This window comes from Rhagoletis pomonella, unplaced genomic scaffold (genome assembly GCF_013731165.1).
Source record: "Rhagoletis pomonella isolate Grant_MI unplaced genomic scaffold, Rhpom_1.0 Rhpom_scaffold_00002, whole genome shotgun sequence".
Lineage (NCBI taxonomy): Eukaryota > Metazoa > Arthropoda > Insecta > Diptera > Tephritidae > Rhagoletis > Rhagoletis pomonella.
In genome coordinates this window covers 66,105,431-66,123,574 of record NW_023458556.1, presented here as the reverse complement: position 1 = coordinate 66,123,574, position 18,144 = coordinate 66,105,431, and the positions used below count along the sequence as shown (strand labels likewise).

General features: G+C 37.9%; 1 protein-coding gene across 1 annotated transcript; it reads left to right on the top strand.

Annotated features, from left to right (window-relative positions):
* Window positions 1-9,479: 9,479 nt before the first annotated feature.
* LOC118733991 (zinc finger FYVE domain-containing protein 26 homolog) lies at window positions 9,480-17,017 on the top strand (the record flags this gene model as incomplete). The annotated part of the gene is given in 5 exon segments (XM_036463658.1): window positions 9,480-12,556; window positions 12,616-12,874; window positions 14,965-16,130; window positions 16,189-16,319; window positions 16,378-17,017. Coding segments are annotated over 5 exon segments (5,057 nt in total), but the record flags the coding sequence as incomplete, so codon positions are not given.
* Window positions 17,018-18,144: the final 1,127 nt, after the last annotated feature.

The following is an 18,144-nucleotide window of genomic DNA, read 5'->3' as shown; positions in this document are numbered from 1 at the left end:
AGACTTCTTTCAGTAGGATTCGAACCGACGATCCCACTGACTCAGCCAGTTGCCTATGCACCGTGCTAAGTACGCCTTGTAAATTATCGTTTGCTTTTTTCCCACTATTTTCATTTTTGTTATCCCAAAATGTTAAATATCTATTGCTGCATTGTCATAATATCGAGCCAAATAGACTACTGATACACTAGAATAGAGCGGTAGCATGATTAGATTACGATTTCGCTTATATTATCGATATTTATCAGCCGGGCTCCCATTTTCATTTACTTTTGCGTTTTCGTAAAAATCGTACGTTTTTATTTTTGGGTGCTCTTGAATTCGCAACTTTTTGTTATCGATAAGTTCCTTTCCTCACTTTGTTTCTGGTATAGCAAAACAGCTCTTTTAGCTATTTCAACAAGTTTAAAATAAACAAGGATAATTAATTCCAAAAGTGTTTCAAGACTTGCTTTTCGTTCCTTCATTTACTAAGGCAACCCTCAATTACATACCGATTATTTGGCAAAGCTAATCGATTTATCGACTGAATCAAATCGCAAACAGTTGGTGTTTCGGCAATTTTGCTGCAGAAACATTTGAGGTGTGGTCCGTAAATATTTAATTAAAAAATAAATTAAATCTAATATTTATTTTTAAGTACGGGAAATGTATCTTAAGAATTTCTTTTAATAAATAAAAATTGCCCAAGCTTTTATAAATCGGTTATTTAAGCGTGCGACGTCATTTACTTTTCATTCCACTAAGTCTAAAGTTTCCGTTTTGAAACCGCGAAAATTTTGCGATATACGATTGTGAGAGCGCGCAATTATGCGATATGAAAACTAAAACGCAAAATTTTTGCGAATTCGGAAACGGGAGACCGGCTGTATGTGTTTTAATCTATTTAAAAAATCATTTACAGTCTTATAGGAAATTGCTTTATTTTACGGCGTTAATTTTTCATAACTTACAATATATGTCCAAGCTGTGTGGAGCTGACGATACAAACATATATTCAGGCTTATAAGCCTGTAACTATACATTTTCCTACATTTAATTTGAAATAGTATGCACAAACGGATTAAAAGTAATAAATAATTAGTACCTTTTCTACTACTTTAAAATGCGTGACCGGAATAGACCTGCCGAAAAAGTGAGGTTAAGTTACTGACAACACCTTGTTATTATTACACCATGTAAAAAATTGAAATTGGAAAAAATTAAAATTGTTGCAACTTTATTTCTTAGTAAATTTGATCCATTCATTGCAAGGCCCAGTAATCAACGGTTGAGCTGCTGAGTTGGGCAAGCATTCCAAAAGCTGCTATTCAATCGCTTGTTTTGTGTGGGCAAATAATTAAATTAAAAATATTTGACATTTTCGAGACCAAATAATTTGGAAAAATAAATTAGCTGCTAAAAATTCTGAAGTAGGGCGTCCTCAGAAAGAGATAGGGCGTTTTCGAATCGGCTGCCGAGATAGGTCGAAAAGCCGTCGATTTTGTGTACATAAGCAATTATTATTATTAAGGAGACAACTTATTTATAAATTGACATTTCATCACAGCTGCGCATATTAGACATTCTTATGAGTCTTATTTAGAATTAAAAGAGACTGATGCTTTGCATTAATGCGTTTAAGAATACAGACATAATCTATGTGGAAATATCATCTTTTAATTAAATTCTCTTCAATTCGGACTATTTACTGTTAGAGGTTCACACAACTTATGGAACTCAAATATTCCTTTGTGACTTAACATAGTCGTCATTATTGGCCGCTACTCCGATATTGTTCTTAAAAATAGCCCTAAACGAACTCCTTATAAAGTGTAATGCCGGAAAAGTACATGTTCCTTTATACCAAGATCCTTGATGAAGTAGCTGAACTCCTCAAACCCATCAACGTTTAGATTTATGTAACCAAAATAAAAAGCTTTCTACACTTCCCTTTCCACCAGACTTCTCTATCTTTAGTGTTTTAAATTTTGTTTTCTCTAGTATTTGTAAGATTTTATAGCATGTCAGAAAGATAAAAGTAAGAAACTTAAACGGGCTTATATGAGTCGGTACATATCAAACCTGCCTGAGTCCACCATAAGAAAGCTTGGGAAATTTTGCTTCATATCTAAGTCCATATGGTATTTTTCAAACGTGCTTAAGTCCAACATAAAGACTTCTTCATTTCTATGGTTTTTTCTTCGCAAATGATTCCAAGATCTATTTTTGAACATTTTTACAGTTTTGCAAAAGCTACATGAAGTAAACAGAAAGAAAAGAAAGAACCACAGTTTCTCAAAAATGTCCCATGGTGGACTTAGGCAGGTTTGATTTAAATCGACTCATATGTAGTCCTGTTTTTTATGCGCTGGCACAGATAAAATTGCAATTGAATTTAACACTGTCCTCAAGACCTGCTGATACGGCTGTATGAATTGTTTCACTTCGTCTTTCAGCTCCTTTTAATTTTCTTATAACATTTAAATGCTGGCCATCGTACAGTTTCCTAAGTAAAAACACTATCAATGTTGTTAGTCTCGGGTTCGAAACATGTGGCACGATATTTATTTTTTATTTTTATTTATTTTTTAATTCTATTTATAGTTTCTTTTAGCGACATGCGACACATTACTTTCGTGTGACATTGCTGTGGAGAAATTCTTGCATTTTCCCACTGGGATTTATTCAAAATACACCAACACATTGAACCAATAACACCAATACACTAACCAAAAATACACCTACAGCCTGCCAGGAAAAACGTTAAGAACAAGAGTTGCGTTACTTATGAAGCATTATTTGATCTCTCTTCAGATCATTCACCCTGCCTCATAACATTATCAATGTTTATTAATTATGACAAAACAAACAAATCTTACAAATAAGCTCACAAACTGGTTAAAATACAAAAAGTATGTCAGTTCGCACATTGACCCGCAAATTCCTATTCGGACCAAGAATGATATCGACAGGGCAGCTGAAAATCTCACTGATATAATAGTTAAGGCCGCAGAAATTGCAACACCAAATCCTTCTATTAAACATCGCAGTTCTTACTGCCCTGGCCTGCACACCCCAAACATTCTTAACTTAATAAGTAAAAAGTGCAAATTAAGAAGGGAATGGCAAAGAATTCGCTCTCCTAAGCTTAAACAGGAGCTGAATGCGTGTACAAAGGAATTACGTATTTTGTTGCAGGCGGAAAAAGAAAGAAGTACGCAGTCGATCCTTCAGACTGACTACTCCCTTTGGCGAACGCAGAAGCATGCGAAGAGACCCGTTCTTCGAGAAGCACCATTACATACTCAGAACGGAAGCTGGGCGAGGAATGATGAGGATAAAGCAAACACTTTCGCCTGTCATCTTTCACAAGTCTTTAGACCCAATGAAGGTGCTCATCCTTTCAATATTTCAATACCTTCCAGTAGCCTTACTACAAATCCGCTTCGGTTTAAAAAGAAAGATTTAATTAACACCATTGTTCATGAAATTCAGAAGAATAAAGCGCCTGATTACGATAGGATTACAGGTGAAATGATAAAAGAGCTTCCACTAACTGCCGTACGTTTTTCATTACATATTTTTAATAACATGCTTAAGTTGGGGCACTTCCCCGGCTTATGGAAACTTTCAGAAATAATTATGGTGCCAAAGCCAGGCAATGATCCGACGGTAGTAAGTTCATATCGGCCGATTAGCTTGATTTCTATATTTTCCAAAATATTTGAAAAACTTCTATTGAAAAAAATACATCCTTCACTAACAAGTAACTAAATAATACCACCACATCAGTTTGGTTTTCGTGAAAAACATCCCAGCAAACATTAGGAGTCATAAATGAATATTTAAGGAGTCCCATTTCGGAGCCTTTACGCTCATAATGATCTCATTTAAGAGTCCGAAATGAAGGTGTTTCCCTTCCTGCGAAGGTCGACCTACATGAGCTTAAATTCATACATCAAATGAGCCTCAATATGAGTCATATTGGACTCTTATTGACCTTGACAGTTCATTTTGGACTCTTTTTGAAGCTCTTTAATGACTCTTATTGGCCTCATAAATGCCTACTTTTCGAGTCTTTTTGTAAGTCTTATTGGCCTTATTCTTCGACTCTTATTGAACTTACTTTAGAGACATGCTTGCAAGGAATTCATTTCAAATACTGTTGCATACATATATTTGTTTATTGCAGCATTCATGTAATAGCAGCTGCTGCAGCTAAATTTTGTTTATTTTTTTCTTCCTAATTATTTTTCATATCTGTATAAACAACTTTAGATATAAATTTCGAGTCGTTATTGTTTTTATAGTGGCACAAGTGGCTGGCTCATAACTTGGAACATATATGACTCCTAAAATATTCATATAAGAGTAAAAAATTTTTTGTTTTTGAAACTCTTATTTTCTACCTATTTCCTACTCCTTTCGGACTCATATATTCTGAGCGCTCAAAATATTTTTGCGGGGATGGCACTGTAGAACAAGTTCATAGAATTGTTTCCTGTATTAGAAAAGCCTTCGAAGGAAAGCAATACTGCACCGGTGTATTTTTGGACATCTCTCAAGCTTTTGACAAAGTTTGGCATGATGGCCTTATATACAAACTAAAGGTTTCACTCCCTGCAAATACGCATGCAATTCTGGAAAGCTTTCTGCTGGGGAGAAACTTCAGAATCAGGCAAATTTCCTTTACAACGGAAAGTCACGCAATATATGAAGGTGTCCCTCAAGGCAGTGTTCTAGGACCCATATTGTACGTAATATACACTCGTGATTTGCCAACTGATGAAGTCTAACCATTTCAACGTTTGCTGATGACACAGCTATCCTAATCAATAGTTCAGACCCTAAAGAGGCTTCTTACAAGCTGCAAGAATATTTGAAAAAGTTAGAGCTATGGCTAGGTTCTTGGAGGATAAACAACAGACAACATTTACTTTGGAGAAAGAAAATTGCCACCACTAAAAATAAACAGCAACGCTATACCACAAAAAGATAGTGTCAAATACCTTAGGATGACACTAGATAGAAAACTTACCTGGCAAAAGCATATAGAAAACAAAATTTCTCAAGCGAAACTAAAACAAGCAAGCCTTCAATGGATTATAGGACACAAATCTAAATTTTACGCGCCACATGTGGAGCACCGTGGTACATAAAAAATACGAATATCCACAAAGATCTCAATGCAAATACGGTGCATGAGGACATACGAGTGGTTCAGAACTCAATTGTAGTGCGACTTAAATCAAATTATTATCAATATTATTGTATTGAGATAAAGAAAAAAACAAGCCCTCCTCTGTCTGTGCCCCTCTTTATACAACTATCGGTTTGTCATAAGTTAGTTGGCCAAATGTTCATGCAAATGTACATACATTTTGGATGGTTTACATTATTATGATAATATATGTATGTATTTTCGACTGCTCTAACGACTTGTACAGAAGTTTGTATTAGGTACATATATATATATGAAATAGATATGAAAAAATTTCACAAATATACATTCGAAACTGCAAATATGTTTGTAACCTCACATTCAAGGTTTAATATGCCGACAAGTGTTCACAAAGTTCTTATCCACGGATCAGAGGTTATGAAGCATGCATTTCTACCTATTGGTCAGCTAGGAGAGGAAGCACAAGAAGCAAAAAATAAGAATTTTAAATTCATAAGAGAACACAGAAGTAGAAAAGATAGTGCAAAGCATACTAATGTCGATATTTTAAACTATTTTTTGCTATCATCAGATCCTATAATATCTGAATTAAGTTTACAAAGAAAATGCAGTAAAAAGAAAAAACTGGAGCCAGATGCGATGAATCGGCTTAAAGCGCCACACGCTGAATTACTTAATGAAATTGATAGGACAAACTAGTACCGCTACTGCCTCCAGGTTTTTTCTTAAACTATGTACATTTCTTCATCATCGTATTATAAAATAGTCCCCTGAACTGTTTTCACTTCTATGTTCCCTTACTGATATAAAGAACTTTTATTTTTCTGCTTGAGCTACTCTCTTAGTAGCCCAACAGAATTTAAGGTTGTGGTTTTTAAAGTCTTCGATCCACAAAAATATATGAAGTTGGGGACACTTATTTTCATACTAAACTATAAACTTAAATGTAGAAAATAGGTTGCTACATGTTTAAAAATTAAAAATATCTTTTTTGAAATAAAACCAATATTATGAAAAACAAACTTTACTGCATGATACAAAAAAGAAGGTAGTTTCAATAAACAACTTTTTGATTAAAAAGCAGATTTTTGACAATTGCTCAGTTGTGAAAAATTCGAAGCGGCGTTACCCAATTGTAAGTTTTTTGGTTGTGGGAGATTTTATATCCTAAATTTGGGATTCCAAATAAAATAGTTGTGTTAATATTTACCTTTTAAAAATAATTAATATCTTATCTTAAAAACGTTTAAATTTTACATTAAATTCGATAACAACTTGCCAAATCATTATTTTAATATTAATACAATTAGTGAACATATTTTAAAATTTTTTCACAATGTAGTTTTCTATATCTGATACGATGATTCTGATATAATTCAAATGAAATTATACATTTCGACGTGTTATTTAATACATATTGTCTTTGTCCATTTAACAGCAAATGGAATTTACTTTGGGAGCCATGGCCGCCAAATTTTTCCAGCAACACATTGTTTTCAGATGAAATTTTGACACACCCAAAAGTGAAGTATAAAATATATCCTATCTTATTATATATTTCTTAGCTTTTCTACATTCTGAGAAGTTGAGAGAATGAAGTCTAATGTTCGTTTTTGGTCAACTACGACGTTTGATTTAATTTTTTGCAATCATTAGTTCATTTCCCTTGAGGTGTCACAATGCCCATACCGGCTATACCGATTTTTTTTAAATTTCGGACACAAATCTTCCAAGAATGGTTATAGGCTAAAACAAACCCGATATCTAAAGGGGGTGTGGAACCTCCCATACAAATCGAATTTTTCGTAGTGCATATCTCTGGAAGTATTTATGGTAGAGTTCTGGAACTTGGTATGGATATATGTATGTGTATGAAGTCAATCTCAAGCTCATGGAAAAATATGGGTTTATTGGAAAATGCAGCGTGCCACCGTAGAACTTGGAATAGAGGTAAATGAAATCAATCCAAAACCTATGAAAAATGGGGTTATATGAAAACGATCTCGTAGCCAGCTACGAAAGCTGGTGGTATAAGTCATATAAACTAAAATTCTGGTGACGCATAGATACCTCTGGAAGCATTTGCAATGGAAATATGTACAGAAAAACGGGCGCGACACCTTCTGGAAAGTAACACGATCACAGGGTGTATCCCTAGAACCATGTTAAGCTAAACCTTGAGGGATTACGTTACTATAAACTGTCAATTTTCACACAATTTAAAATGTACTTGTGTATTTAAAAATATAATGAAAATTGTGTTGCTAGCTTCATTTTGCAAAAATGTTGCAAGCTTTTTCACAGCGTGAACAGAATGCTACTTTGCTGAGGAAATGTTGTGGAATTTCACACTTATTTCACAGAAAGAAATTTTATATCCAATTTAACAGCTTTTTCACGTGAAATAGGAATAAAATACTATGCTTAAGAACAAAGATTTTTAAATCGACAAAAAATTAATAAGAAAATTTGAAGGATTTTAGATATTGGGTATGATGGTAGCACAAAATGTCACAATCTGCTTAATTGTCAGGTTGTTAATATGACGACGAAAAAGTGACAATGGAAATACCTTGTTTTATGTGGGCGTTGGAAAAACGTAAAAATGTGCTTAATACTTGGAAGTTCATGTATGGTTAACAAAACATAAAAATACATTCATTTAGTGCCAAATTCAGTACAAAAATCTGTAGTTAACTACCGATTCTGAGTTAAATACGCACTGTGAATTATTCTCTCGGAAATATTATTAAAACCGATATTGTAACATAACTTTAAAATTCTGACTGGGTGGCAACCCGAAAATATGTATGGATTAAAACACGCCAGATTACCTTTCATTTGACACTGATATTGTCATATTTTTTATAATTTTACGGAAAGTGAATCTTATCCATTTCTTGTGGCCATAGTTTAGGCTATAACTCTGGTACCGGTAGAGGTATCGAAGCAAGACTTAGCTTCAAATGTGCCCCTTCTAAAGTAGATTACTATGTTTGAGAATAATCCGCCATGGTTTGCAGGAGATACGAATTTTGTCATGCTAGATGTGAGCTCTGAACCACTGTGCATTGCCGCAGAAATTTTAAATTTAATGGTAGTTTGTAATAGACGGCATACACCGTGCGTCTGACTCGTGAGTCGGTTTGGATGAGTTTGTGAAAATAAGTATGTGTTAGTTACACCGACATGACTCCTGGCATGACTCTGAATGATTCAACTGGGGATAGTCGAAGGGGAGTCAACACGTATACAAATGACTCGCGAGTCAGACGCACTGGGTATGTCGCCTATAAGATTTGAAAACTTATTGTTAGTTTCGAAAGAAAGATTCAATAAATAAATACATAAAGGTGTGAAACTTATAAACATTTTTCTTATTTTTTTCACTATTCTATACGCTGTGGTGTAGTGGTTAGCAGTGCGCGCGCGCTACCACTCCGCAGGGCCTAGGTTCAAGCCCTGGTCAAAACGGTAGGTCCCTCCGCGTTGTGTGACAACATCAAGGCGCACGCCACAAATCGGAGGAGAAGCTCGGCCAAACACTATCATATGTGCAAGCGCTAATCTATTATTATTATTCTATCCGAAAATGTTTGTTTACTTCCCACAATCTCGTTATATTGAGGTTTTCCTGTAAAAAATGTCTTCTTTATTGTCGCTGTAACCGCCTTAGTGATTTTGGCCGAATTCAAAACAGCACGCCAGTCGTTTCTCTTCTGTGCCAACTGACGCCAATTGGAAATTCCAAGTGAAGCCAAGTCCTTCTCCACCCGATCTTTACAAAAAATTTACATTTATTCATTTATTTGGGGTATTCAGCCTGCCTGGTTATCAAGTTATCTGGTTATGTGGTTATACATTTTTTACTCAGTTTACAACAAAAAACACTAGAGAATAATAATTTTTAACCAGACAACCTCATAACCAGGCAGGTGGGAATATCCCAATTACAACAATAATAATTTTACAATATCTGATATATTACTAAATACATATGTGCATATAAAGTATATGTGTATGAGAGTACAACGTTATGTTCATGATGAGATTGTAAAGTTTATCCATCTTCTAAATTACTAGTGTTTTCATTGGCCGTCATAGCGAATGTTTCCTTAAAGTGATAGTTGAATTCGACTGGTTTTTGCCAGAACGCGTACACAATAGCTAATCTGCCGAACAGAGCCAAAAGCAATGTAAAGATAACATTCATCTGTAAAATAAATTTGTAGAAAAATTACATCAACCTACTCGATTTTGTGTAAATATTGTTTCAGGCAAATAGTAAATTTCTTCGGGCACATTCCTTCATTTCAGACTTTTCACCTACAAAACACCGCTCTTAACCATGAACTGATGTTTGTAGAGCAACAGCAGCAGATAAAGCATAAACTCGCCACCATCTACGACAATTACCTGCAGAAAGACGAGCGCAGCGGTGATTCGGACCAGCCTCAAGCTACTGTTGAACAGATACGTAACATTGCCGGCAAAGGTTTCGACATATCGCGCATCATCAGTGTAATCGACACATTCGCGCTCGCGCAACGCATTCAACCCACAGCAGAACAGCACCAGATATGCCAACGACACATTAGCAACCCACAATATGCCTTTTTGCGCAATTTCGAAACACACAACCTAAACGCATTCATCATCACAGATTTGGTGCTAAATTTGCCTTTCAATCGAGAAATCACCTCGAATGTGTTGATGGTCATACGGCGGCAACAACAATTAAACATTGGCAGTATGTCGGGCTCATTTAGGGGTGGCGGTGATAGTGTCACCACTGGCAACAACACCAACACCAAGTCGCAGTTGTATAAGGACATAGGCGCTTTGGCATTGTTGGAAAATCTCAGCGAGTGTTTACAATCTTTAGAGCAACAGCGGCTGTCGCAGTTGTTATACGATAACCATTATTCACTAAAACCACGCAAATTGATGGTGGAGCTGCATCGGGAGCGTGCCTTTAACACCGTCTTTCACAAAGCACCCAGCGAAATTGGGCACAACGATGACTTGAAAGCACATGTTGCACTCTTTCATGATCTTCGGTCGAAATGTAATTACTATCAGCGCTTCATTAGCTACATGCAACAGCTTGCGAAGTTGGTGCAATTGCGCGATCGTAATCTGGAGTATCATTCGAGCGCACTCCTAAAGATCAACGTATGTGATATTATTGGCGAGTTGATATTTGAATGTAATATGACACCACTGGAGATCGAGGGAAATGTCTCCGCACTAAATTTGAATTTAGTACATGTTATAGCGCTTAATGTTTGTCCCGAAATAGCCGGTAAATGTGAAGGCAGCGGCGGCGGGCAAGCTATATGGCGCAAAATCTCTACCCAGAAGGCGGAAAACATACTCAATTACGTGGCAAATCAAAACTGTCTGCTCGCACGTCTCTTACAGGGTGTTATTAATGCAGCTGGTGTGTCATTACCAGGAATTAATTTGGATATGCGTCACTTGGAGTGTCTGCTGGAGTTGGAAGAAATTGAGTGCATAGCGATGTTATTTGGTGGCAATAAATTCGTGGCCGCCCTGCGCTCTGATTATGATCCCAGCAATGTAGTAGAGAAGGTTGCATCAAAATTGACCCAGTTGGACTTGTTGACTCTCGAATTTGGATACCAGCCCAAGGAGTTACAGCAAACGCGTATCGATCAGTTGCTACTGAAACTTATCGACGAGGACGCAAAAAATATTCAGTGGGCTGGCCGCATACACGACGTTGGTCTACGCGCTAAACTTATACAAGCAAATTTCACGAAGATTCCCACAACGAGGCTTGCCAAGGAATTGATCGAGAACACACTGCAAAACAAGCAAGCTGCGACACGTATACCAGTCGCGTTGCGTCATCAACTGGAGGAGACATTGGCTGATATCACCATTTATGCGAAAGTGTCTGAGGTGCTGCAATTTGAGACGTGGCCACAAGCGTACGACTTCGGCATGAAAACCCCAACTGCGATATTTGAGAAGTTACTACAATCACATTTGTACAAATTGTGTTACAATTGGTGCTGCGTGGTCAAGTTTACTGAGCGCTTCGCTGCACAAAAGCATCGTTTTCTGGATGTGCTGCTCTACGCGTTGCTGGAATCGCACGACGATGTCGCCGGCAGTAGCGGCGCTGGCGAGGGCGAAATGAACCAATACTTACTGCAGATACTCGAAACATTTCCCGCTACTGATGTTGTTAAATTTCTGGACACAAACAAAGACAAGTTCCGCTCGGTTTATCTAATGAGTTACGCTATTGACTATTTGTCACGCTGCAATCCGAGCGAATATAAAAGCTATCGAAATTATAAAATTTCTTTAGTGATTTTTGAACAGCTAACGCCCAGAGAACTTGCTCCGTTCTGGAAACTATTCAAATACCCACTGCTGATTATTGAACAATTGGTGATGAACACCAAGTTCGAGACACTAACTAAAGTGCTGGCGGCAGTGAGGCGGGCGCTTTCGCAGGTGGATTCCGCTGGTGCGCAGGTGTGCTCCTTTTGCTTCGACAAACGCGGCCACATTTATGACATACACACGCGCAGTCCTAATGCACCTCATAAAGTAAAGTTCCATTTGGGCAAAGACACCGGCCACACGACGAACTCTGCATTTATTTTACTCAATTTCAACCTGTACCAGAAGAATCATGTAATCACTAATGAGTGCATTGATTTGCTGCTCCGAATCTACGGCACCAAGGCGCTGGACTATCATGTATCCGACATAACCTCCTCATCGGAGCGCATTTCACAGACCACAGATATGCAACAATCGCTAGATTCGCTGTGCGGCGCTTTCCAAATGCCGCCGATGGCTCCGACTCGTGACGATTGGGTACGCGATGATGATGCTACCCACTGCATGTGCTGTCATCGCGCTGCCTTTACTATGCTTATGCGCCGCCATCACTGTCGGCGATGCGGGCGTGTTGTATGTTTTGCTTGTTCGGCGCATCGCATGTGCATACCGGAACTGTACGATGACGTGGAGGTGCGCGTTTGCAACGACTGTTTCAACAAAACTGAAGAGGAACAGCGTAAGCGGGCACAGGATATGGATGCCGAAACGAAAGGCGAGGGCGCTGCGTCTAGCAAGGGACCACGCGTGCGTGAAAACGATGCTTACAAGTGGCAGCTATGTGGCAACATTACGCACGATAAGCTGTTGCGCGAAGAGTTTTGCTACGAACATGCGCCTAGCGTGGCGTTATGTCTGTCCATACTCGCATTTCATCAGGGACAGCAAAAGTGTGTCGACCTGTTACTGTATCACTGCCACAAATTGGAAAAGTTATTCGTACCGAATCCGGAGGTAGACTACGAGTTGGTGGCAAAAATGATGAACTGTCTCGCATTGGCTGCTAAGGTAAACATTTAATGAGTGATTTATGCCAAATATTTGAAACTTGTTTTTATCATTTGTAGGTGCGTGGCGGCCCACCTGAAATCGAAACTATACGCGAACATTCGGCGATCATAATGTCTGTGGTTCAAAATGGTTGCGAGGCGCTAATACCGCCAGGTCCTCTGAACAATCATAGTCTGCGCAAACTAGGCGACTCGTTGGTGCAAGCCGAAAAGTGGGATTTAGCATTCGAAGTGCATCTTAAATGTGGATTTCCCACAGCCGGAGTTATGGCTGCTCATGGCTTATCGTGTTTGCGAGCTGGTTGTTTCGATACAGGTAAGCTATTTCGATGCAATGTATGTACATAATATGTAAATGTTAAAGTAAATAAATGTTTGCTTTGCCCTAAAAACTTACTAGCGGCATTAGAAAAACACACTTTATTGCGTCGCGAAGTATATGTAAATAAACATTTCAACAAATTACAATGAAGCACTAAACAGATTCTTCCGTTTCGTTTTTAAATACATACCGCTTATTTATTAAAATACTGTCACTACCAGAAAGCTGTACTTTTGAGATAATAATGCAGATTAAGCTTCATCTTTGTACATCCCGGTTGAGAGGAGAATGCGTTTCACTATTTCATTCATTTTGGGAGTAAATTGTAAACCTTGAACGCGTCTGCTGGCAATCTATTAATCACGTAACAACTCATTCTAAACATTTTTACTCCTCTCCCCCCTATTAGTGATGCATGGTGATTTTGTAAAGATTTTTTATGTTTCACCTGTATATAATCAAATCTTAAGCAACTTCGCGATGCACTAGAAACTTTAAACTTATGGTTACATGTGTGTATCTTGGTAACCGCTGCACTAATTTCTTCCAAACTTGGCACAGTTGTTGGCCTTGGTACAGCATACTAAATGGCCGAAAATTTAAAAAATCGGACAATAACCACGACCACATCCCATATAACGGTAATTTAGAGAAATACAAAATCTTCGATAAATGAGGAAATTATAAAGCTAATTTATTGAAAATTGATGCTTGCAACAATTCTTTACCAAAAAATACGTTTATGGTAAAATTTGGGAAAATGGGCGTGGCACCGCCCACTTATGATCACATATATGTATATCGGTAACCGTGTTACCAATTTGTACCAAACTCGGTATTTTGATTGTGCTTCCCACATAAAAGCAAAACGTTGAAAAGTATTGAAATCGGACTAAAATTACGGCCGCTTTTCATATAACGGTAAATTTCAGAAATGCTTGAAACTGCAATATTTCGAAATTTAAGGACGCTAATTTACTCAAAATTGATACACCCCGGGTTACCAACTAGCTACATATTTTTGCATTGGTCAATGCAAAAGTTCTTATAAGCCGTCGCGAAGCAAGCCAGGCATTTGCTAGTCGCAAATAAAATTTATTTTTAATTTTAACGACAGTCCAATCACAAACCAAATAGATTCCTTAATTAAAAGCGGATGAAAAACCAAAAAATATTTTAAATCACGCAACCCTGGTGCGTTCTTAGCAGAGCAATTTCCCTTTCTTCTTTGCTTCGGAAAATGTACCGTCTCATAGTTCCCGCTATAGGTCCGATTCCACTGTTCCTCTGGCTAGTGCTTTGTGTAGCCCTGCGGCTGGAGTATTGAACAAAGCTTCGCGGATGGTTCTGAAACTCCCTCTCTCGCTTAGACTATGTGATTTCTGACCTTATTGAATAGCGGTGGGAAAGAGGCAATTGGCGAAGATTTTTAGTACATTAATATACATAAATATATTTTCCTCTTCCGAGTTTTTGGAGTTTAAGGTAATATTCAAAATATTACTTTTGAAGTAACATTTAGACCAAAAGGGAAAGGACTTGCTCACATGGCTGTTCCAATTGACGTCAGTTGGCACAGAAGAGTCGCTTCTCTTCGTTGGACTCGGCCAAAACCGCGGTTACAGGCGGTCAAAGCGCTCAATAAGAAGAAAAAGTAGCATTTAATTAAACACAAAATATATGCATATTCAAATTTCCAGAACTGTTTCTAATGTGTTCCACAATCAGAAAACTGGGCATGAATCACGTAACTTTGAAACGATAGTCGTTCAAACGATACTGACTAAACGATGTTGTCAAAACACTTATTCATGTATTTGTGTTGCTGTTACTGTTACGTGAAGCAAAATTGGAATCGAGTTGACGATATCGCACAAACGATTAAACATTTTTTGGTTTTCATGAAGCAAAACAATCTCAACACGATATCGTCCAGACGATTGTCGTCATACGTGACTCATACCCAGGCTATTGTCTCTTCAGCCGATTAACACATCTGCTTTTTAGTTACGTGTCCTTATTATCTTGTGCCCTTAAAAAAATATTATTCATATAACATTTATTTTAATACACTATGTTTTTAGCTCGCGAGAAATTTTCCCATTGCATGACGAAGTTGAGTGGCGAATATATGAATGAGAAAATCTGCAAATACATTATGTCTGCATCCACTGAAACGGATAACAACGATAATCCCTTGGAATGGTGCCAGAATCATGATTTTCAAGTATCTAAGCGACCACAACGCGGTCCGCCGCTACTACAGGAAATAGTGAAGACCATAGAGAACACGCCATGCCTTAAACCACAACCGGAAACACTGAAGCGTGCTTCACTCATTCGAAGCTCGAATACGTCACTTGCATCATTGTTGTCGCGTCGCAAAGATCCCTGCCCGATACGCATACATGAGCCCGCGCTGGGTATACTCACCACACTGGCCAATCTGAAACACATCGCCAAGGGCCAGTATGCTGATGTGCACAGCAATCTTAGTGGTATGCACGCGAATTTGGACAACAGGTCACGTCAGTACTTGCAGCATACACGCGGCTTTGAAGAATGTCTTCACTACGTGTTAACTTACGGATCGCACACCGATGTGATGCAATTCCTAATGCGACACCATGAACTCAACGCTGCACTAAAATACTATCTGCAACAAAATCTTGAATCAGAATTGTTCATTCAAAACATTTTTCTCGTATCGCTTCGTTACGGTGAGGTATCCGCATTGATGGAGCATATGCAAAAGTTGGACGCAAGTTTATCGTTTTGGCGTGCTACATTGTTGCAGACATGTCACTATCTGGAAACGCAGAATCTTCTCAACTCACTTTACCAGCTGCAGTTGTTGTTGCAAGATCCGGTACGTGCCGCCATGACTTGTGTGAGATTCTATTCCGCGAACTGTGACAACTTCCAGCAGCTGCAGGCGAATGCAATGCATTTGCATAATGCGCAACAACATTTACAATCTCAGCTGGAGTTAACCGAGTGGGATAAAGTGAGTCTGGAGCCCTTGCAGCGCAAAAGAAACAGTTCCATCGGCAGTCGACGCTCAAGTGTGGCGTCTAGGGCGAACACGCCGTCTATGCATTCAAACTTTTTAATGGAAATGGATGCGCGTGCACTGAACAGTCACATTAATACGATATCAATGCAATTAGAAGTGACAAAATTTCTGGCACATTGTGAGATAGAGATGAGCGTAGCAGACGAACCCATTACTTTGAAAACATTGAAACAGGTAATCAAGTAGAAGGTGAATGTATTTGAATTCCTAAAGCTAAATATCACTATTTCAGATTCGCGTTGATAGCACAGGCAAGTTCAAGCTGCCAACACTATTTGATGCACTTCCAGATCGAATACAAATTTGCATTCTAATTTTATTATGTGGCAAAAATATCGACGAGGGATTTGGTTTGACGTATAGGTGAGTGGTGGTGCTTAACGTTTAGTGCATCGCTTTTAACTCAATATTACTTTGACAGGATTATTCATTATTACAAATTGCCCGACGTAAAAGTTTTTGCAGCAGCTGCCAAATTTCTTGCCTGCAATCAGCGCATTGGCGAAGTGGAGAAGCTCATAAGCTGCATAACTAGCAACAATGGCATCAAAACTCGCGACATTGATGAAATTCTCTCGGCTGCCATCAATTCGGCATCCAATAGCAACGAGGCAGAAGTAAAAACTGCACTTGATAATCTCGCTAAAAAAATTCACAGTGTGGAATTGCGCATATCTTGTCACATATTCATTGGACAGTTGAAATCCGCTTATCTTTTAGCGAATAAGTATGAACGTATTGGAGATATACGGCGCATACTTCGGCAAGCCGAACTAACGAATCAGGTGCACATAAAGAAATTATGTGAAAGAAAGTTAAGTTTCAACGCCTCACCGCGCGAGTGATTTTAACCTTGACTGACTAGTAGAAGAAGTATATGCCCGCTTATGCGTATTTCTGTATTTTTAAAAGGAATTACTTGTTAGATATTTACATACATTATGTGATTTTATGCCCATCTCATTGTAAGTTTTACCCAATTTATACCTACATACATACATATAATATATTATCCAAAATAAAGTTGAAGAAATTTTATATGACCATATTCTAATTGTGCCATAATGTTAAGCGCAAGAAAATTGACGTTTATGATCTGATTATGGCAACTTAACGTAACTTACAGACTCTCACTTAAAAATTTTCTTCAATGGATGTTGCTTATAATTGAACAGCCGAAACTTAACGTAACTTAATGCCACGTCGAAATTCATTTTGATTTTCAAAGTTCTAAGTTCCGTTAAGTTGCCATAATCAGGCTTTTAGACGCAAGTGTTCTGTGATATGCGTTCACAATCCAGAGATATGTAAGGCATGTGAAAAAATAAAGTCGGAATTTTTATGCTCTCACCCCTAGGATTGTTCTATACCGAAAAAAGTATACCCCTATTTTTTATTTTAAAATCAAAATATATATAGCACTCAAAGTTTTCTATGTATTTTTAAATGGGAAAAAAGCAACTTTTCGTAGAAATGGTATAGAATACTTGAAAATAAATATTTTTCGATCGGAAAACTCTTGTTCGCTTCAATAATAGTACCCAATTATTTATTTAACCATTTTTTAATACTAACGATTTTTGCAGCGCTTTGAGCGACCTCTTGATATTTTGTGATAAAAAAATAGGGTTATACTTTTTTCGATATAGAACAATCCTAGGGGGTGAGAGCATTACAATTCCGACTTTACTGTTATTGGACCACCCTAATGCACATACGTATGCAAATCAGTAATGCTCATAGAGAGCTTTACTCTGTACGCGTCCATATAAAATCGCCGACGCTATTTTGAGCATCACTGCAGTGAATAGCCATTTAAATACCACACGATGTAGAGAACAAATGTGGCCCATCTCGTACCGCTATTCCGCTCTCGGTAAATTTGATAGAATCGCTGTTTGTATGACGTCACACTTGTGCAACTTGTTTACGTTTTTCTTGCAAAATTTCTTCTTGTATTCATGTTCGCGTTTTGATATTTCTCGCTCAAGTGCACCAGTGTGACGTCACACAAAAATTGTTCTCAAAAATCCTCTCTAATGGGTGCAATCTTGTATTCTATCATTCTTATATTTACCCAGCTACAGTATCTCTCCCGTAATTGCGCCAGACTTATGCGGTTTTCTCGAAACAGCTGAAGCGCTTCGTCTTCGATTCACGTTCGTAAGGTCTAACGTACGCTTGTGGT